Source organism: Macaca mulatta, chromosome 15, assembly GCF_049350105.2.
Source record: "Macaca mulatta isolate MMU2019108-1 chromosome 15, T2T-MMU8v2.0, whole genome shotgun sequence".
Taxonomy (NCBI): domain Eukaryota; kingdom Metazoa; phylum Chordata; class Mammalia; order Primates; family Cercopithecidae; genus Macaca; species Macaca mulatta.
Window position 1 is genome coordinate 47,812,455 of NC_133420.1, and position 23,528 is coordinate 47,835,982.

A 23,528-nucleotide genomic window follows, 5' to 3' on the forward strand; every position below is an offset into this window, starting at 1 on the left:
CACTTCAGGTCCATGTTGTCATTTCTATACCTTTAAGTTGCTTTTTCTTTCTTTCTTTCTTTCTTTTTTTTTTTTTTTTTTTTTTTTGAGTCAGAGTTTCACTCTGTCGCCCAGGCTGGAGTGCAGTAGTGCGATCTCGGCTCACTGCAACTGCCACCTCCTGGGTTCAAGTGATCATCCTGTCTCAGCCTCCCGAGTAGCTGGAACTTCAGGCATGTGTCACCATGCCCAGCTATTTTTTTTTTTTTTTTTTTTTTTGTATTTTTAGTAGAGACAGGGTTTCACCATATTGGTCAGGCTGGTGTCCAACTGCTGACCTCAAATGATCCACCCACCTCAGCCTCCCAAAGTGCTGGGATTATAGGTGTGAGCCACTGTGCCCAGCCTTTCTAATCTTAATTTTTAGTCTAACAAGTTTTTATCATCTTCTGCATCTATTACTGTGGTATAGGCCCAAGTTTCTCAACTTCACCACTATTGTCATTTGGGGCTAGATGATTCTTTGTTGTGGGGGCTGCTAGTGCATTGTAGGAGGTTTAGTTGCACCCCTTACCCCTATACACTAGATGCCAGTAGTACTGCCTCATCCGCCAAATGTCTCCAGACATTGCCTAAGATTCCTGGGAGTGAGACATGCAAATTCCTCCTGCTGGGAACCACTGCTTTAGACTAGAGAGTAGAAGGGACTACAGAGCACTGGGAAGCAGTGGCAAGAGTTGGAGCAGCAGTCTTAATAACACTCAGGCAGGACTTCTCTAATTGATGTGTCCCCATTCTCTTACCATGAGGATAAGTAACATAGGCCTGACTGTTCATCTTGTTGGAGGTACACAATGCCAGAGTGCTGTTCTTAGGCATTCACCCTCAGGGCATGTGTCAGAATTATCCAGAGAGCTTTGAATGTGCCTAGGCCTATGGCAGACCTCTCAAAATACTATTAACTTGAGTTTGTGGGGTAAAAGTCTTTCTCAGGTTATAAATCTGAAGAAGAGACTAAATGTGGCATCCAAAGAGAAGCCAAAGTGAGAGAAAAATTAAAGACCTATTTTTAATTTACTTTTCCAAGCCTTTTTGAGACCAGCTCTACCCTCTGCTCTTTCCCTAGTTTAGTTATAGGAACAAAGAAACCCCTTTTTGTTTAAATGAGGAGACACTGGGTGCCACTTACTTGCAGCAAGAGTTCTAAAGCAATTGCATACCTCCTTGGTTTGTGCGGGGAACACAGGAGATGGCACACATTGCAGATGCCACGGTGCTTTGCACATAAAGGGCTTGATGATGTGTTTTAAATAACACAGAGTAGACGAAATTTGGAAAACCATTCTCTTTTTTTAAAAAAAAGTCCCAACTCAAATGAGGTCTTACTCATTTCCCAGGAAGAATGAGATCTTTCTCCTCCTTGCTCCTTCTTCTCTGCTTTTGCAATCATCCTACTGCTTTGTAATTGTTTGCAAATCTATGTTCTTTTCTAATGTTCTTTTAACTTCTGGAGGACTGGAACTCAGTCTTTTTCACCTTTAAATCCTCAGTATCTTACATGCTGGGACATAGTAGGTGGTCAATAAAGTATTGTTAGGAAAATAATTTGAAGAACATTCATGATTAAAGGTGGCAATAAGAGCAACCAGCCAGCATTTATTGAGTACCTCCTATGTTCCAAGCACTGTCCTAAGAATTTTACTTTTTTATGACTTAATCCTTACGACAGCCCTTAATATGTTACCGTTATTACTCCATTTTACAAATGAACAAACTGAATCAAGGCTATACAACTAGTAAATGGCAGAGTCATGATTTCGCCCAGGAAAACTGATGCCAGAGCCCTAACGTATTAACCAATACATTGTGATGCTTGTCACTGAAAGTATTTTGGTAAGTACAGATGGAGTTAAATCTTTCACTATTAGAAACAGAGGAAACTGAGATCACTGAATTCCATCATGAAATAGATACTGATGCTGAGCCAAGGATTGGAAGTGACTCAGTTCAGGTGGTTTACATAACTGTAGGCTGATCTACACAGGATTCCTGACTCCTAGCTGGAATCTTTTAACCAAAGGTCCCACCCTCATGCAAAGTGCACCTTTCCTTTACCCGTGCGCTATCCCCTTTGGGGGTCCTGCTTTGGGAAAAACCACCCCAGGTAGCAACTTGTTTCAAAGCAGATATATGCCCGGTATCATTCAAAGCCAGGTCGATCTTATCTGTTGAAATAGATCAACAGCACAGGGACCCCCTACTCATGCTTCAGATTTCAGCACAAACTTTCCGTCCTCAGAGAAGGCTTCTCCGGCCTCTCCAAGGTCAAGTCTGTCTACCTAAACTCTCCTTTATTTAGCATGGTCAGTTGTCATTACATATATTTTGTATGTTACTATCTGGTTAATGGTCACCTGACTTGTTACCGTTTAAGTTCCTTAAGGATAGAATCCGTGTCAATTTTTGTTCCTTATATTTACAGTGCCTCACATAGCTCCTGGCACACAATGGGCATTCAAAAAGTATTTGTTAAAATCAGGAAAGAATGAATAAATTCACGACTGAAGCACCATGACAAATCATCCCTATGGAATGCATAAGGTTAGATGCAACCCCTTTATGGTGTGATCTGAGGGGGCCCTCAAGGGTCTGCACGCTCACACACACCACTGATTAGAAATCCCCATCAGGAAAATTGTACAATCATCTATTTGGTGAGGGCTTTGGGACACTGAATGGGGGAAGAGAAACACAAAAGGTGAGCAAGCAGTTTTCAAAGGATGCTTTCAACTCCCTGGCCAGCCCGCGTCTATGTTTTCGTCTACAAAGTGTTTCCAATTACTGTGGCACTCTCGGTATCTGGATCCATCTCCAGTGAATTCCTCTGCAGCTCCTGCCAGACATATGGGATCAATCAGGGCTTCGGCGCTGGTGCGCTTGCTGCGGGAATGTTGACAGCCTGACAGACGCGGGGTTCTGGTGTCATGGAATCTCCGAGCCTTTGGCTTGATCCCGGGAGGAGAATGAGAGGGGGAGGAGGGAGATAGAGTCAGAGATACAGAAAGGAGTCAGGAGCGGGGAGAGGGAGAGAGGGAGAGAAGGAGGGAAGCGGGAGATTTTTCTTGACTGCCCCCTTTCCTTCAAACATTTTATAGGCTTCAGGGAGAGAGAGGAGGAGGAGAGAGGGAAGAAAAAAAGAGGAGAGCGAGAGGGGTAGAGAGCGCGCGGCGTTCCCTCCGGAGTTTCCGAGCTGCTGAGGAGTCTGGATTGTGTCTGTCCCCAGTGTCAGATGAAAGGGCGCTGAGGCTCTTGGCCGCTGCCCCGCGCCCCGCTCCGCGCACGCCCCTCTGCGAGTCGGGCCGCAGGGCGCCTCTTCCCGCCGGAGCCGACGCCTGCGCTCCGGGGCAGCCGCTCTGTCTCCAGCGCGATGTGGCCTCGCCTGGCCTTTTGTTGCTGGGGTCTGGCGCTCGTTTCGGGCTGGGCGACCTTTCAGCAGATGTCCCCGTCGCGCAATTTCAGCTTCCGCCTCTTCCCCGAGACCGCGCCGGGGGCCCCCGGGAGTCTCCCAGCGCCGCCGGCTCCTGGAGACGAAGCGGCGGGGAGCAGAGTGGAGCGGCTGGGCCAGGCGTTCCGGCGACGCGTGCGGCGGCTGCGGGAGCTCAGCGAGCGCCTGGAGCTCGTCTTCCTGGTGGATGATTCGTCCAGCGTGGGCGAAGTCAACTTCCGCAGCGAGCTCATGTTCGTCCGCAAGCTGCTGTCCGACTTCCCCGTGGTGCCCACGGCCACGCGCGTGGCCATCGTGACCTTCTCGTCCAAGAACTACGTGGTGCCGCGCGTCGATTACATCTCCACCCGCCGCGCGCGCCAGCACAAGTGCGCGCTGCTCCTCCAAGAGATCCCTGCCATCTCCTACCGGGGTGGCGGCACCTACACCAAGGGCGCCTTCCAGCAAGCCGCGGTAAGGTGCCCGCCCCTCCCGGCCCCGGCCCTAGTCCCCAGGCCCTTCCCACTCACCGCTGCCTGCCCGTCTCTAACCCGGGGTTCAGTCCTGGGCAAGGCATAACCTCCCCAAGTCCGGCGTCCCCATCCACAAAACTAGAGTCATAGCTAACCCCCCTGTTATTATTGTGGGGGCTCCAATGGGATAACGGATTTTTAAACGCTTAGAGAGATGTCAGGTTCCTTAAATAGTTGGCTTTGAGGACCTGTTAGGAAGGGATCCTTGAGACGCTAATCACATTCATATTTGTAGGAGCAGAGGCATCCAAGCTGAAACAGGTGAGTATGGTTTACAAAGTGTTTCTAAAGGTAGGACATGGAGTGATCTGAGCGTAACCCCAATTCTTTTTAAAGTTATGTTATGCTTTCAATGTAAGATTCTTGCCCTTCCTATTTTTGCTCCAATCCTCTATTAGATTTTTAACATCTGGAAGAGGAAGTCAGTTTGGGACGTCGGACTTTTATAAAATGTGTCTGTTTTTCTGGTTACAAATTAATTCATATTCAGTGGGGAAAAAAGGAACATATAGAAATTCTAACACATATAGCAAACCAGTGTTTGTAGAATGAATTAAACAAAAAGGAGGGAAAGGGAAAAAAGAAAAACCTAAAATTTCATCATTTTAAAAAAGCCATTGTTTGCAGGTTGTTGAACAGTTGCCCAGTATGTGCATCCATTCATACTTTTAACCAAATTGGTATCTTGCTGTTTTGTAGCCTACATTTTTCATTTGTTATATCCTAATTAAAATGTTCTACATTAGCTGCATACTATTCCATTGCATGCAACAATCATCTATTGTTGGACACTTAGGATTTTTCCTTACTAAGTTATCGTGAACATAAATATTTGTGGACTCTTTTGTTTACATCTTTAGGAAGAATTTCTCTAAGAGTTCTCGAACTAAAGGTTAGGAACATTTGTAACTTCTTGATACATATTGTCCATTTCTCCCTTGGAGGGTTGTATAAATTTATATTCTCATCAGCAGAGTATATCAGCAGTAAATTTGTCACATATTCACCAATATCATATACTATCTTTTAATATCTTTGTCAATTTAAGATGTGATAGAGGCATCGTTTTAGCAAATACACATTTTTGATTTTTGAGGATGAACATTTTCCAGTACATCTACTGGACATTTGTATTTTGTCCTTTGATAATTATCATAGTTTTTGCCCATTTTGCCATTATAGTGCACATTGGCTTATTTTTTTTCTTAATGATTTGCCAAAGCTCTTTATATATGAGGCCAGTAATTCTTTTGTGTATATGCTGCAAATGTTTTTCCAGTTCACTGCCTTTTATTTTTGTTTATGGAAATGTTGTTAGATGAATGGTTTACATTTTTATACACTCAAATCTATCAAACATTTTCCTTAAGATCCTATATTCATAGTTTTAGAATAGCTCTCTCATTTCCCAAATCAGAGAAATAGTTTTCCATGTAGCAGCTTAATCCATCTGGAATTTATTTTTGTGTATGGTATGACAAAGAGGTCTAATTTAATTTTTAACAATAAATAGTTAACCAGTTGTTCCAGCACTACTTGCTTAATAGCCATCTGTCCTTTTCCAATTTAACTGAATGTCATGTTTTACATGTGGTAAATGCTTATGGGTATTTGATCTCTTCCTGGCTTTCTATTTCCTCCCATTTTCTATGTCATTTGTATCATTGCTAAAATGATTTAACTATTGTAACTTTACAACATATTTAAGTATCTGGTAGTGCAAATTCTCCTTTTTAAACATCTCTTCTTTTTCTAGTTAATACCCACTTATTATTTAATATGAATTTTAAATTCATTTTTACATATTACCAATGAAGTCAATAAGGATTTTGATTTCAATATAGAAAATATTTAATTAACTTGGGGATTATTTATATTTTATAGTAATAATTCTTCCATTTCAAAAGTGTAAGACCTTATATTTTCTCAGAGTCTTAGAATAGCCTTCTCATTTCCCAAATCAGAGAAATAGTGTTCTATTTAACAGTTTAATCCATCTGGAACTTACTTTTGTGCATAGTATGACAAAGATGTCTAATTTTATTTTTCAAATAAATTAGCAGTTGACCCAGCACTATTTGGTTCATATAATTTGCTTAATAGCATTTATGCATATTCTTTATACATATACATTTATGCATAATCCTTAACAAAGTTGTAGATTTTTAGAAATTAAGTCCTGTATGTATTTTTCATATTTATATACAAATATATTTTGTTCAATATTACTGTCATGAATAGCATCTTTTAAAATTAAATTTCACACAACTTTTCTTGATGTATAGAAACATTTATTTTTAAAAATATGCCTTCTATGTTTGGATTCTTGTTGAAGCCTCTTTGATTCTTTTTTTTTCTTTTTATATACATTTTATTTTGCTGATAATAAATGCTTATTGTAGAAAATAAAATAATCAGGAAAACTATTTCCTGGAAATACACTGTCATAGTTTGGTACATAGCTTCCTTGACTTTATTCAGTTGTCTAGGTAACAGACATGTTTTCATACATATATTATGCATAAATTATGTTTACCCAGAAAAAAGGATTCAATTGTACATCCTCTTGTAATTTGACTTTGTATTCCCACCATATATTTCAGTCTTCTTTCCAAAATAAGGAACGTATTTCTACTATCATTATTTTTCATGGTCATACAGTTTTCCACTGTAGAATGTGCTTTCGTGTGTGTGTGTGTGTGTGTGTGTGTGCGTGTGAGAGAGAGAGAGACTACCTATTATTATATATTTACACTGTTACAAACATTGTATAACTAAATCTTTGCCCATATCTCTAATCATTTCCTTAATGCAGATTCTTGAAGTGCCATTATTGCACCAAAGAATATTCATGTTTTTTAAGGCATTTAATACATGTGTCAAGTTGCTCTGCAGAAAATGGTGCCAACCTGCCCTCCACATGCAGTGACAGTGTCAGGACCTGGGGTGCAGACCAGCCAGTGCAGGCTAATATCATTTGAAGATTCCACCCCCAACCCCCCGACTTTCTAAGTGAGAAATGGAGTCCCATTTTAAATTGCATTTCCCTATTAGTGAGGCTGAATATTGAAAAAATATGTTATTGTCCACATATAGCTCCTTTTTTTTGAATGCCCATTAAGATATTTGAGGATTATTATCCAGTTTTTAACTGGGGATGGCTCTCTTTCTTATTGATTTGCAAATGCTCTTTAAATCTTAATGGTATTAACCCTGAGCTGTCAGTGACCCAAGTATGTGGCAAATATTTTTTCTCAGTGCTTTAATTTTGTTTAAGGTGATAGCAACAAATGTTTTGTTAGTCTGTTGGATCTATTTTTCTTTTCATTTGTGCTGTTTTCATCGTTTATGAAGGTTTAAAGACTTTTGCCTTTAAGAGATGAAATAGCTACCCTAAAAATGCTCTCTGTGTGTTGAAGCAGTCACGCCATGCAGGGTATAGTTTTGCAGCTCTTGTTCCCTGTTGGACCTGGTCTCCGCTCTAAATACTCATGAGGTCCTGAAGGCTGGCCTTATTCCTAATGCCATGGTCTACTCCATCAAGGAAGAACCCTGCTGCATCAGGGAAAAACCTGCCAGGTACCAGCTCCTCTGTTTGGCTTGGCCAGACTTGCCCAGGGCCTCTGAGAATGTTGATCCAAAACAGTAAAATGGGTAATGAGTCGAGTACACAGTGCTCCCCTCAAGACCTACTCTGTCTTCAGCTTTCCCCTTCCAAGTACTACATCCTGTCTTGGAAAGTGAAATTGCCAACAAGGTTCCCAGTGCTGCTCTTCAACCTGGATCCATTTGTAATCTAACAAGCAGGGATTTCTCAAAAGTTTGTATTAGCTGGTCTTCCCTTTGACTTCATTTTTATTTTTATTTTTTCTCATTTTGGTTGGGCTATAAGAAGGTACAAAAGAAGGTCAGCTGGCTCAGTCCCTGTCTAAACTGGAAGCTTACATGTCTTCATTGTAACTTTTCCAAGCCTCTGATGAGCATTCTTAGATATAACTAAAATATAAGATTTAGAGAAAATTGGTAGAAGACGACCAACGTTTAGAAATGGTGTTGGTTGAGGCTTGAATTTTTGCATAGGGATCAGGCAGAAGCATTTAGCGACCAAGTTAGTTTGAAAATGATAAGCTGTCTTGTGTGAGTTTTGACCTGAAACTTTGTACATTTCACCATGGAAATGAGATCATTCATCAGATTCCCGCATGTGAGCAGAATGGTAATATTATAACTGATTGTGACCTAGCCTTTGTGTGAAATTGAAAATCACAGGGATATTTTTGAGTTTATTAATTACTCCCTGGAAAAATTAGTTTTTCAAAGCTTTTCTGTTTGAAACTGAATGCTCACACAACTGTGTCCTGACACAATCACAGGCAAACACATAAACATGTATGGTGCATAGGCACACCTCGCAAGCACACAGTTACCCCTCAGGGAGACATCTGATTCCTCTTATGTAAAAACTGGGAGATGTAGAATTTTCTTGAACAACATGAAACTTGCTGTTATTTCTCAGCAGATGGGACTGACCAGACAAAAAGGATAACAGTGTTGCTTCACTTTTTAAATGATTATTATTTGGTGTCAGAATTGGACAACTCGAGGGGTAGTATATGAATGGGTACTCACGATTATCACACCTGATTTGAATGGGTAAAATGCAGTGTAGACGTTTTCTCTTCAGACACCACCCCATAGCACTCTTCAAAGAGCACAAGGACTAAAGCAGTGAATTCTGTAATTAGTACACAATCAATAGCCTGCGGGAAAGTTTAGCACCTTGAACTTAATTACATGAAATCCTTTTACAGAATTAACAAAAAGCTCTTCAACTGTTTGTTGCAGGGGAGTAATTACCTCATAACGACCTTCTTCTTGGTTTTACTTCCTGCCATGTGTTTATAACTTACCTTTCCTAAAGTAAGTATGTTTGGATTGGCCCCACTGTGAATGCCAGGCTCTTCTTAATCCTACATATTTCACATCAAAATAAAACCAGAGCCCCTCATTTTCCACTTTGCTTTTGCGAAATATCCGTTAAACAAACATAGCATGAAGCTTCCTTTGAGAAAAAAAAAAAAAAAAAATCTGCTTTCCTCATTGTTCCAGAATTCCAGAAATGTGATCCTCTGGTGGAGAATGTGCTGTCTCGCCAAACATCCAAGCTTTAGATGGTCAGAGGACTGGGAATACATGGGCAGAAGTGCTTCCTAGCTCAGGGAAAGAGCCTCATCCATGATGTGTCCACACTGGTAGATATTCATACCTTTACCTAGAGATTAATCTTCTCTCCCAGGCTTATGGGAAGAAAGTGTCTCCTTTTATGTTTTCTAACAAACCCTGAAGATCTGTGAGATGCCACTAGAGTTTGTTCATACAATAGGCTGATAATAGCCTTTGTATGTTTTGCAGTGGTCTCTGATGGCCCCAGTGCTGAAGCAATAAGGAAAGTTTGGGTTCTTCTTTTCTATAGGAAGGGGTGGGGGCACTTATGTAATCTGCAGTGGACTCAGTTGTTCCACACTCAGAGGATAGTTTTAACATCAAGAATCGCTCACTGTTGCAGCAGCTAAGTTCTTTATGCTGAAAAGATATATTTCCAAATGTACGTCTGGAAATGTTCTCTCTTTTGTGCTTCTAAGCTTTTGAACAATTCTCAAATCATCTCTAGTATTACATAGGAATCTCTTTTTCAACCTTATCAGAATTTTAGAAGTATAAATGGAATGGAATAGAATGGAATGGAATGAATGAATAATGAATAAATAAATCCTCAGTACCTACAACAATTCCAGACCTCACATGTATTTCCCAGGCAAAAAAGTAGTACTCATTTTTTGTTTTTTGGGGTTTTTTATGAGAGAGAGAGAGAGGGTCTCCCTCTGTCACCCAGGCTGGAGTGCAGTGGCGCCATCTCAGCATCACACCTGGCTAAATTTTGTATTTTTAGTAAAGATGAGGTTTTGCCATGTTTTCCAAGCTGGTCTCGAACTCCTGGGCTCAAGTGATATGCCCACCTCGACCTCCCAAAGCGCTGGGATTACGAGTGTGTGTCCCTGTGCCTGGCCTAAAATTTTTAATTTCAAGAGAGAGTGAATAATTCTTAAATGTCGAATTCAATTTTTTTCTTAATCTCGCATTACATGTATTTTGTTTATTAGTTTTGTTATTTCCTGCATATACGACACTGGTATGTAATAAGAATGTGTACCTACTGCTACTGTTAAAGGCACTTCTTATTATTGGCTGCCAGTGTTATATTCTGTTTGGTTGAAATACATCATGAAAATGCTTGGTCAAAGACTGTGAATGCTTAGACAAGTGGAGAGAGCCAACTGCTTTGTCCTCCCTCACAGCTGTGGCCAAAGGGTAGGAAAATTCTCCACCAATGACCTAATGATACAAATGTGCATAGAGAGAATTTCTCTTAACAATGACCATAATTACACACAAATCACATAGCTAAGTAAATGCCAAAGACTGTCTATCCAGTCTTCTGATTTATCACCTGGTCTTTTTGTAACCCCTCTTTCTCTGTATCTTACTATATTACATCTGGAGGTAGGTATCAAAAGCTAGGGAGAGGTAGGGGATTCCATGTCCAGGGTTGCTAAACTGTTACACAAGACGTAAAGCCAAACAGTGTAACCCAGAGAATGTAAACCATGGCTGTAAAGTCATATTCATTCCAAGGGTGCATTTCACTTGGCGTGTGTGTGTGTGTGTGTGTGTGTGTGTGTGTGTGTGTGTGTCTAATTTAATCACACATTTTAAAATCAGGAGATAGCATGTTTTCAAAACTCTGGCTTTTTGGCTTACTCTTAGCAAATTGTAGCAATTCTGGGTGTGTATTCTTTCAGCTCATTGGAGTCCCCACCTTGGCACTTGGAGTTTCATTTTGTGGTCCTTGATTGCTATTTCATGGCCTGACATGGAACAATCAATGGCAGAGGTTGAGATGATGTTAACCCCCTAGATGATATAAACTAGAATGAATGAAGTGGCTAGGAGTAGCTTAGCTGGATCTAATAGAAAATCTGAGGTACCACTAGCTTAAACATAATGGACATTTCTTTCTTTCTTTTTTTTTTTTTTTTTTTTTTTTTTTTTTTTTTTGAGATGGAGTCTCGCTCTGTCGCCCAGGCTAGAGTGCAGTGGCACAATCTCGGCTCACTGCAAGCTCCGACTCCCGGGTTCACGCCATTCTCCAGCCTCAGCCTCCCGATTAGCTGGGACTACAGGCGCCCGCCACTGTGCCCGGCTAATTTTTTCTATTTTTAGTAGAGACGGGGTTTCACCATGGTCTCGATCTCCTGACCTTGTGATCCGCCCGCCTCGGCCTCCCAAAGTGCTGGGATTACAGGCGTGAGCCACCGCGCCCGGCCTCTTTCTTTCTTAAATTAAGCCTTGAGTAGAAAATTCAGAGGGAAAATGACAGGTCTGAAAAGTCTTCTGGGATCCAGTTCCCTCTTTTCAGCTCTGCTCCATCATCTTCAGGTCACCTCATGGTCTCAGATGGCAACTGGAGCTCCTACCATCGGGGACTCATTCCAAATGCCAAGAAGGAGAAAAGGACAGAGACAGTCACAATCTTAAGGAGACTCTGTGGCAGTCCGTGCAGTACTTCCACATAGATCTCATTGGGGAACACTTGGTTTCATGCTTACCTTTAGTTTTATGGAGCTTTATTGCTGAAAAAGAAGGAAAATGTGGATGCTAAGCTTAGCTAGGTGTGGTGGCTCGTGCCTATAATCCCAGCACTTTGGGAGGCTGAGGCAGTGGATCACCTGAGGTCAAGACCAGCCTGGCCAACATGGTGAAACCCCATCTCTACTAAAACTACAAAAATTAGCCAGGAGTGGTGCTGCACACCTGTAATCCCAGCTACTTGGGAGGCAGAGGCAGGAGAATCGCTTGAATCCAGGAGGCAGAAGTTGCAGTTAGCTGAGATTGCGCCACTGCACTCCAGCCTGCACGACAGATCAAGACTGTCTACACACACACACACACACACACACACACGTGCAACAGAAACTTTTTATCTTAGTTTCCCAGAAGTCAGAAGCTTCTAAATAATATGAAATTCACTCACAAATAAAAGATGATACTGATAGAGACAGGGAAAATTGTATACTACAAAATAAAATTAATACTTTAATGTTAATTTGATAAATACAAATGAACATTTCTCAGGAAGATATAGTTCTTCTTCAGCTTTTCTCTAGTAAGCTGCCAGGTGAAGACATGTCTACATTGAAAGGAATTTCCTGTTATGGATTGTCTCTGCATTTCCCATAGATTTTAAAGACTGTTCTCTAAATCTCTCCAGGCCATATGAAGACTGGATTTCCGGCATAGAGTCAGTGTTCGCTTCCATCCAGTAACCTGCTTCGGTTTAGAGGTCAGCTGTGGATAGGAAAAACTCTGTGAAAGTTGTTTTTTAGCATGAATGTTGTTACAGTGCTTCGCTTGAAATAAATGATAGCACTCAGAAAATGCAATATGTGAACCATCAGTAGATGCATTTTCCCTTATCCATCTATATGAAAAGATTTTTAAAGTATTCATCTTCTCCCCTATGTGTCTTTCTCATGGGGTCATTCAGGAAGTTAATAGTTTATTTCTGTAAAGGGTGAAGCAATAAAGATTTTTCAAGTTCAGAGCACATAGTTATTTCATAGATGCACTAAATGTGTAAGCTGTAAATTTGAAGATAGATTCTAATTACTACATCTATTGAAATAGTGATAACTACCTTGTTTTATGTGAATAAATATAATTTGAAATTAATAAGAAAAATTTTAATTCCTACAAGATAGAGAAAAAAATTTAAGGGAGTTCTTAGTAGGACTTATTGCATAATTGAGTTATTTACTAAGAAAAAGTAGTAACACCAAGTTAAGTATTTTTCCAGTTGTAAGCTACTGCCAGAGTACATAAAGTATATTTTGAGGACATGAGTTTGATGAACTATTTTCTTAATTCCTCTGAAACAGTCCCAATAGCCTCAATCTTTTTTTTTTGTTTGTTTTTGGTTTTTTTTTTTGTTTTTTTTTTTGTTTGTTTGTTTGTTTTGAGACTGAGTTTCACTCTTGTTGCCCAGGCTGGAATGCAATGGCGCAATCTTGGCTCACCACAACTCCACCTCCTGGGTTCAAGTGATCCTTCTGGCTCAGCCTCCCAATTAACTGGGATTATAGGCATGCACCACCACACTTAGCTAATTTTGTATTTTTAGTAGAGATGGGGTTTCTCCTTGTTGGTCAGGCTGGTCTCAAACTCCCGACCTCAGGTGATCTGCCCACCTCAGCCTCCCGAAGCCTCAATTTTTAAATTGCCCATCCTACAACACCAGTGGGTAGGATGTACCAGTTGCTAATGCGAAGTGTGTTTGTTTGTTTTCTAATTTAATATAATTTTTATTTTATTTTTTGAAACAGGGTCTCACTCTGTCTCCCAGGCCGGAGGGCAATGGCATGATCATGGCTCACTGCAGCCTCAACCTCCTGGGGTATCCTCCCACCTCAGCCTCCCAAATAGCTGGGACTACAGGGTCGCAAATTATGCCTGGCTAATTTTTGTATTTTTTATAGTGACAGGGTTTTGTCATGTTGCCCAGGCTGGTCTTGAACTCCTGGGCTCAAGCAATCCTCCCACCTCGGCCTCCCAAAGTGCTGGGATTATAGGCAGGAGCCATCACTCCTGGCCTACCTTTCTAATTTCAAAGATAGTGTTTGAAATGTATATTTGTGTATGTACATGGTTAAAATACCAACACTTCTAATTTTATTAGATATAAACTCTTAAATTTTCACTAGTTCAACCCATAAACTTGAGCATTTGTAATCATCCTTATTTTCTTATATTTATCAGAGTAAGGTCTCTTCCCTTAGCAAGGTAGAACTTTCACCAAGCGTTTTCCCTTCTTTCTTGGGCATTCAAGATCTTACTCTTCACAGGCCTTTTTCTCTGAAGATAGAGCATTCACGATTTGTCTACATATTTAAGAAACTGGCATCATGTTTCCAGAGCAATATGGTAAATTGTCAATATGTTTGCAATAAAAGTATAAATCCTAAAACGAAATATTTACCAATCAAGGAATTTCCCATGAGAAAATAATCTGAGATAAAGTTCCCTATAAAAGAATGTTCATTGCACACTGTGTGTGTTTACCATGAGTATATGAAACTCTCTATATAATGTAAGTTCAATTTCACAAACTATGTGCACTCTTAGAACTTGAGCGGGAGCCTTGACTTGCCCCTGTGCCTACTTATGGAAGAAGAAGTGAGCTGGAGACACATCCGATGTCTCCATCTAGGCTCTGCCAGAAGCACAACCTAAGATGCGGATTCTAGTGTAAGTAGCTTATTGGGGAGTTGGTCCTAGTAAATATTGATGTGAGAGTGGGGAAATGAGACAAGGAAGGGAAGCCAGCCAACAGCACCATAGAGCAGTAGTTGTTCTTAATTCCACTAGGGAACACTGGGAGCCAGTGTAGAATTCAGGCCTTAGAAGTATCACAACTTAAGGGTGATAGGTCTCAGGTATTTAGAGACTACCTCGTGTCAGTCACTGCGGAGGGTTGCTCCCTGCAGGGCAATAATTCTCTGTCACTTTTCTGTCCACTGCAAGTAGGCAAAGTCATCTCCAGGCACCCAAGAAAGCCCTCAGGCAGAGATGCAGACGCTGGCAGGGGAAGGCTGGGAGGTCTGGGTGGACCACAGCAGGGTCCTCTGTGGCAGCTCGAGAGGGAGGCTGAGGACCAGCCTGCACTATCAACCTTTGGCAAAGCAAGGGTATCTGACATTTCCGCAGGTGAAGAACTGTGGAAAATAGCTCAACTGAAATCACTTTATTGCCCACTAAGCAGAGTACTCCAGCAGTAAGAAATTACTAGGTACAGTACTGGAAGTGGGATCTGAGAAAATGTAGAGCATTCTTCAAAGAACTCACACATGGGCCAGCATTTGAGAGTCCACAAACACAGAAAGCACCAGTGCCTTTTTCTTTATTTCCTTTCACATTTTCTCTTTCGATATTTCCTCTTTCTCCTGTTGTTTCATGAGATGAGACCGAGTATCAAAATTTAGTAGGCAAAGGTGACTGAAGTCACAGCAATATGGTTCTTGTGGGAATTTTTCAGAGGAATCTGTATTCACCAATTTGATATTTTCCCAAAATGTGGGGAAATACTGTAGAGAGACATTAGATAAGCAAATTACAGAGATGTCTATACATGGCTTATAACTCCCTTGTTGCGTTTGTTGTCTTCCCTCTGCTTGCTTAGGACAAAGATCCCATCTTAGTTGACTTTGTACCTCCTACAAGACCTAGAAAATGATATTCATTAAAACTTTAGAATTCTTGAAAAGATATATCTTTAGTGCATTTCATTTTAGTATATCAAGCATTATATTATGTTTTCCTGAATTTGTTTCTGTTGCAAATAACTGAAACAAAACAGTTACAACATCTCAAAGGACTATTCAGTGGATGCTTGACTTTTGAAATGATAGGATAATTTTAGCAAATTCAGATCACTTTCCTGAGAGAGCAATATAAAGTGTTTAGAAGGATCTCAGACAGATGTGGACTCCTACCTGTTTTTCCACAAAATGTGATCGAGGAGGTAAACTTTACAGCACCTCTGGAGAGACAAGCTCATCCAGTGAGTTCAGAGGGAATCTGCAGGCTCTGGGCTTTTAAATTCATGTCCCCTCTCCATATCACTGTCACAACTGCCCTTTAACCACTCCTGTAATGTTCTCCTCACTATTGCACAGATTCAAATAGTTATTTTTCGGCTCTTCTGCCAAAAGCGTTACCACCTACTTTTTGGCTCAGGTGGAGTTGGGTGGTTATTGGTTATACAGTCACAATTTTCCCTAATCCCATGTCCTATCAGTAATAAGCATGATTACTGGTTTTCATTCACTGTTCTGCATAAAATGATGGTTGCATTGTAATTGGTTTATCTACTTGACAGATGTATTCTAGCAACATGTTCAAAGTTCCTTGGATGAATCACGGTATGTAATAATGAATGATTAGTACTTGTCAGGCACCACTTTAAGCACTTTGCCCATATGAATTTATTAAATATTCACAATAGCAAGCTTTCTTACTGAGGTTGTTATCATTTATTATTATTATTATTTTGGAGACTGGGTCTTGCTCTGTTGCCCAGGCTGGCATGCAGTGGCACTATCATGGCTCACTATAGCCTTAACTTCCTAGGTTCAGGTGATTCTTCCATATCAGCCTCCGGAATAGCTGGGACTACAGGTGTAAGCCACCGCACCTGGCTAATTCTTTTTGTATTTTTTGTAGAGACGTGGTTTTGCCATGTTGCCCAGGCTGGTCTCAAACTCCTGGCTCAAGCAATCTACCTGCCTCAGCCTCCCAAAGTGCTAGGATTACAAGTGTCAGCCATCGGACCTGGCTAGTTAGGTTGTTATTATTATTACCAAAATGCAGATGAAGAAACTGAACCTTAGAGAATGTAATTCTCTATGTAATTACATTCTCTATGTAATTATGAACTGGTTAAGTTGAGGAACTAGGATTCAAATCCAGGTAGTCTGGGCCAAAGTCTAAATTCTTAACCACCATGCAAAACTACCTCTATGTCATGTTGTCAGAAGATCTAGTAGATACAGGACACACTGATACATACTCACCAATGAAGTTCATTGCAAAGTCAGGAGGCAGAGAGGGCAGCCGTGAAAGGGACTTGGGTATGCCTATGACCAAGCGGAAGGTAGGCTGGAGCAGATACAGGTCTAAGAGAAGGGGATGTTTGGAGATTGTCATTTGAATGGGCACTCTCTAAATTGCCTGATAATCCCAGCTTACCACCCTTATCTCACACCCACTTCATCCTCTCTCAGATGCCATTCTTACATGATATAATCATATCAGCTAACATCTCCCACCTCACATACTTTAACAGATATTTCTACCAGTCCTTGCAGAGACCAAGCCACTGAGGCAGTAGGAGATCATATCTTTTAGCTGCAAGGTATCTGCCTCTGCCCTTTTTATTTATATAGCTTTCTGAAGTCTTAGGTTCCTTTAATCCAAGGTCAGCACTCCACCTCATGCCCTTTATTGAAATAAAATGTAACCCAAGCAAAAATCAAATTTTCTTTTAGTCCTAAATGACCTTAAGTATTACTCTCAAACAATCATTCAGCCTACTCTTAAGTTTGTAAACGTATATACCAAACCTTAGTACAAGACTTGGTCTTCCAGCTAAATTCAATTTATCCTAATCTGAGATACTCAGCATTCCCCTGCATCATAACATTTCTATTCTTTTCATACACTACCCATTTCACAAAAGAAAAAACCCAACTCCTTTTGACTATTTTAGTACTTTCCTCAGGTAAAAAACAAAACAAAACAAAACAAAACAAAACCCCAAAACCTTGCTGTAGCAATTAGCTCCATGATCATCAATGCTTACTAAAATCTTTCTTCAAGTATGGTAGGTAATAAATTAGATTCATTTATATATCCAGTGCATATTTAAAGAACACTGCCCCCGTTGTAAGAGGAAGCATATAACTGAATTGTAAGGATAGTTTAATCCACCAGAGACTACATTTTATTCAGAATAATTTTAAAAATCAACACATTTGAAAGATAATGTATATAAATATGACTACTGTCATTGATTGATCATTTAAATACAGATAATTAATCTTCTAATCTATGAATAAAAGTCAACCCCAAATCATTTGGGGTTTAATTTCAGTTTTTTAAAGATAAGAAACAGAATATTTTGCTCCATCCTGGTTTATTTATGTGGTCATGTGGTCAATCATACAAACAAATAAAAAAATGAAACAAACTTCCAAATGTCATTTATTTGGAATGCTAATAAATGTCACAAATTAAATATTTTTTTATGAATTTAAGATAATTATAACAAAGAAAGTACACAGTAAGTTCATGAACTTAAAAAGTCTCTCTTCAACCTCCACTCATTTGCATCCCCCTTGTGTCAGATTTGATTTGAAATATATTTGGCTTTTTGAAGCATTCCAGAGTTGGCTTGTTGCTGAAGTCTAAGTATTTGCAAGATAATGGTTAGATTTTCCATGTCTTTCATGTGTTCTAAATTCCTGCTAAACTTTTTGTTTATGGTAAGTGTTAAAATACCTGGTAAGAAGACATTATTTGTTTTCTAACAGCTTTGAATCATACATCATATTTTTCTTCTTTCTCAGTAATATTTTTACACTTAAATTCTCCTAATGTCTACACATGCTTCCTGACATTTGGTGCTCTTTTGGAAGAACAGTTTGACCTGATACATTTCCAAAATAATTGTTCTACTGGCTAAGCCTAAGCATAGCATTAAATTATTTCTTCTCTTCATAGCTCATATTTTTTGCAGTCCAGTCAATCAACAGCCACTTTCACTGAGGACCGTGCCCACCCCCTTCAGTCCACTGCCTACCTATAAGGGTTGTCCCTTTCTGTTTGGATAGCAGGTGGCAATCCAGAGATTGAGATAGTTCATTTATATTCTTTTTTCTGGGAATCTGAATTAGGGCACAAAGAGCCCTGAAAGAGTAGGTGTTTTTTGGTTTTGTTACCAGTAGACAGGTAATACAGAGTTAAGACTGCACAGAGAACCATAGAAATCTCATCAACATAAGGAAGAGTAAGTGAAGAAGATATACAAAGAAAAGTGGTGACAACATACTGTGTAACTCCAGAGGAAATAAATGTAAGGTTAGAGGAAATAGCCACCATAGCTTCTAGTGGCTTGCTTGTTCCTGGTTTCAATCCCTCTTGAGACCCAGCTCTTCTCCCTACTTTCGGATTGGAAAAAATATTCCTATATGCATCCAGTAAATCTTTGTTTAAGCTAATTAAGTGATTATCCTCCCACACAACAGAGTGTGGTTGCCCTCATTCTTTGTGAATTTGCCAAATAAATTTGCAAAGCCTCTATAAATTGCAAAATTTCTTTACACACTTGTGAATACATTTAATTTGAGGGTAACCATTAAAAGTCTTTACTAACTTTCTTCTTCTTTTTGCATGTTTCTCTAAAATAATTTTTGCTTATTTTCCTTATGGAAATAATATACAAATTAATAGCTTAGATAAAGCAGGAAAACATAATAATAATTACAGTTTTTGTCTCTCACTCTTTTTATATATGTATGGGCATACCTAATTATATGACATATGTAGTAAAGGCACATGCTATAATTTTCGTTTTTAAGATTGCATAATGAAAATTTTTCCATATAATAGATTCCTCTAAAATTACCTTTCAAGTATATTTTTTCATGTAGATATACCACAATTGGAATTTAGAAATCTCCTATTGCTGATCAGTTGTTACTGCAAAATTTTGCAGTTGAAATAGTTATTCTTGTATATCAATCTTTCTCAGTACTTCTCAATATTGTCTTTCAATGTATTCTCTTTCATCTGAAATATGATTAAGTTTTTTTTACACATTTATATTTCTTGCCTTGTTACAACAGCTAAACTTCTCACATAAAAGTGATGAGGCACTGTTGGAGGCCGAGGCGGGTGGATCACCTTAGGTTAGGAGTTCGAGAACAACCTGGCTAACATGATGAAACCCCATCTATACTAAAAATACAGAAAATTGGCCGGGTGTGGTGGCAGGCACCTGTAATCCCAACTACTTGAGAGACTGAGGTGGGGAGAATCATTTGAACCTGGGAGGTGGAGGTTGCAGTGAGCTGAGATCATGCCATTGCACTCCAGCCTGGGCAACAAGAGCAAAACTCTGTCTCAAAAAAAAAAAAAAAAAAAAAAAAGTGATGAGGCATTCTTGCCTTGTTCTTGAATTTAATGACAATGCTTCAGGCATGATTTTGGCCATCGGTTTACAATAGCTCTGTTGGTCATATTAAGTAAGCACCTCTCTGTTCTTTCCCTAATTTGTTTGTGGAATCATACACTGATGCCCAAATACCATATGTAATACTTGGGCCATTTGAGATTATCTTACTTTCTCCTTTGACCTCTTGACATTAGCATGTGATATAATTTCTCTAATATCTTTGATGTTTGGGCTAAGTGCTACTTGATCATATTGTATAGGAATTTAACATCTCAACTGAAATGATAGAGTTACTCATAACAATATTGATAATAAAATTAAGTTTGAATTTTTTTTTTTTTTTTTTTTTTTTTTTGTGAGATGGAGACTCGCTCTGTCACCCAGGCTAGAGTGCAGTGGCGTGATATTGGCTTGCTGCAAGCTCCACCTCCCAGGTTCACGCCATTCTCCTGCCTCAACCTCCCAAGTAGCTGGGACTACAGGCACCCGCCACCATGCCCGGCTAATTTTTTGTATTTTTTAGTAGAGACAGGGTTTCACCGTGTTAGCCAGGATGGTCTAGATCTCCTGACCTCATGATCCACCCGTCTCGGCCTCCCAAAGTGCTGGGATTACAGGCATGACCCACCGCACCCAGCCAATTTGATTTTTTTATCCTGTAATCAATTAGCAATTTGTTTAAGAATAATAGGTCATTTAGCCTCCAATTTTCATTTGGATTCTGATGACTTTTTTTTTTTTTCTATTCAGATTTTCTTTATTCCCTATGTGCCTTTATTCCAAATGGTAGAATTTGTCATTATTAGAAATTTGTTTGGTCTTCTGCATGTTTTTTTTTTTAAACCATTTAATTAAGTCTGCTACTCATCAACTCCTGTGCATATCATTTCACAATTTGATATACTGTCCCTATGGGTCCATTTCAAAATGATTTGTATCCGTGTTCAATAACTAAAACATGTATGTGGGTGGAAAACCTCATGACCATAAATTTGAGATTTAGTTCTTCTTTGACCCTCTGGTTCGTCTGTGATTTGGCTAGGCTGTAATAAATAGCCTAAATGTTATAGGGCCAACCAACTTTTTTCTTTCTTTCTAGACTCTCAGTCTGTGAAGCCCAAGTAAATACTTAAAATAAATGAAGCATTTGTGATTGGCTAAAAATGATTGACTTAAAATTACAGTATAAATAGGAAAGCTCAATTACTGCGGAATACTGCTTCCAGTTTATACTTTTGTCATTGTTTTATCTATTTATTTACTTATTTTGTTTGTTTTTGGTTAATGGTTGTATCATCAAATATTACAATTGGTAAATCCCTAGCATAGTGCCTGGTATATGATAGATGCTCACTATGGATCTGGTAAAATAAGTTTACATATGATACTTACATGAATTTTCATTTCATGATTGCAGGATGGAATTTACTAAAAACATTTTGGCCTAGAATGTGTTAATTTATTCTGCATGGTGGACATACAGCTAGCATAAATTAAGGCAATTGCTTTCATTCTCTTACTTCATAGTTAATCTTTGTTATCAATAGAGTAAGAATATAAGATTCAATTCCTGCCATAGAGTATCTTGCCTTCTGGCTTGGGATGTAGTCAGACCTATAAGAATTTATTACGATGGGATTAATATAATGGAATGTGAGTGGGGGCACTGATTTTATGCATAACAGAAGAATTTGGGAAAGTTTAAAGGAGGAAACTTTGATCTAAAATTTGAAGAACTAGTAAGAATCAGAGGTGGACATATTGGGAGATGAAAGGGTTGTTAAGAATTTCCAAGCAGAGCAAACATCAAGAATGCATGGTATATTTCAGAACCTCCAGATAGATTGATATAGCTAAAATAGAGTGCAAAAATGGGGTTGGGGAGAGGGTAGACCGGAGACAAGGGTGTGGTAAGGGTTGCGGTTGGAAGCATTATCTAGGACTAGATAGTAAAAGGACACGTAAAGAAGTTTAGACTTTATTTTGTAGACAGAGGGAAAACATTAGAAGTTTAAAGACACAATCAGATCAGTATTTCAGAAAGATAGCTTTGATGGCAGGTCAGAAAATGGATTTGAAAGAAGAACAGCTTCAGCTACAGATGTTTAAAGCAACTCTTGATTTTCAAGAAGCCAGATTTCAGATTCCTGAACCATGACTGGGGCAATTAGATTGTGAATTAGATAGATAATTTGGAAATGTACACATCTGGATGGTTACTAAATGTGATAGGTCAGAAAGAAGGCACCATAGATTACTCCCAGATTTCAGACTTGAAAGATATTTGATATATCTTGAAAACAGGAGGAGGGAACCCATATTTGTGTGTGGAGAGGGTATGTTGAGTTTGAGGAACCTCATGGTGCGTTCAGACAGAGGTGTATACTGGGCCACTGGAACTTCACGTTGGAAGTTGAAGAGTTTGACATTGATTTAGGAGCCATTAGACTATAAGTGAGACTCAAAAGTTCTGAGTTTACATGATACTGTCCAAAGGAAGCATAGAAGAGAAAATTTGGAAATGGCAAACAAAAACAACAAACTATAACATAGAAGTAAATTAAAAACCCTAAAGACACTACTAGGAGACAGTCAACGTTTTGATGTACAGTCATACATCACTTAACAATGGGGATACCCCTCTGAGAAAAGCATCATTAGGCAATTTTGTTATTGTGTGAACATCAGAGACTGTATTTATGCAAACCTGGGTGGGATAGCCTACTATACACCTAGGCTAGATGGTATAGCCTATTACTTCTAGGCTATAAACCCTTACGGTATGTTACAGTACTGAATACTGTGGACAGTTGTAACAGTATGTTAAATATTTGTGTATTTAAACATAGCTATAGAAAAGGCAGAGTAAAGATATGGCAATATAATCTTATGAGATCACGGTTGTATATGTGGTCTGTCATTGACCAAAACATCGTTATGTGTGTATACATAAGTATATACTGTATGAGTCAGTCACGCTTATACATACACACACAGACACACTGTACATTTCCACATACATGCACACTAATGTAAGGTACATATAGGTAATGAAATCATGGTGTTTGGTTAGCTACTTCTTAAAATTAATAGTGTTCAATAATGACATTGTAATAATATTACGTGATTACCTATAATTTACTTAACTAGTGTACGTGTCCTATTGTTGGAACTTTATATTGTTTCTAATTTTTTATCATTGCAAATTATTCTGGGATACACATACATCCTTTTGATCATTTTGTGTGTGTATCCATGGTTATTTCCTTAAGATACTCTTAACTGTAGAATTTAAGTTCAAATCATGTGAAAATGTTAAGGCTTTGATCACTTTGTCAAACCGTCTCCCAAATATTACCAGGACAGGTGGCATTCCCAACAAAAATATCTGTTTTCCTACATATTTTGCAATTTTGAAATTTAAAGAAAACCTTGGCCATTTGAGAAGTTAAAAAAAACAGTGTTACTATTTTTAAACTTATGTTATTTTGGTATTAGTGAAGTTAAACATTTTTTATATTTTCTGGCAAATACAATTTCTTTTTTTGGTCTTTGTTTTGTTTGGTCAAAAATGCTCAACTGTATTTCTGTTATTTTTTCTCTTTTCTCCTCCTTAGAGATCTATAAAAATTATTTATATTTTAAAGACATTAATACTATATTTGACAAGCATAATATATGTATT

The 23,528-nt window shown here is 39.0% G+C and overlaps 1 protein-coding gene across 1 annotated transcript in view; it reads left to right on the forward strand.

Annotated features, from left to right (window-relative positions):
- Window positions 1–235: 235 nt before the first annotated feature.
- SVEP1 (sushi, von Willebrand factor type A, EGF and pentraxin domain containing 1) overlaps window positions 236–23,528 on the forward strand; it is a 227,539-nt gene continuing 204,246 nt past the window's right edge. Inside the window, exon 1 of the mRNA XM_015117116.3 lies at window positions 236–3,937. Within this exon, the coding sequence (XP_014972602.3) occupies window positions 3,407–3,937 (531 nt within the window). The 5' untranslated portion in view covers window positions 236–3,406. The remainder of the gene's footprint in view (window positions 3,938–23,528) is intronic.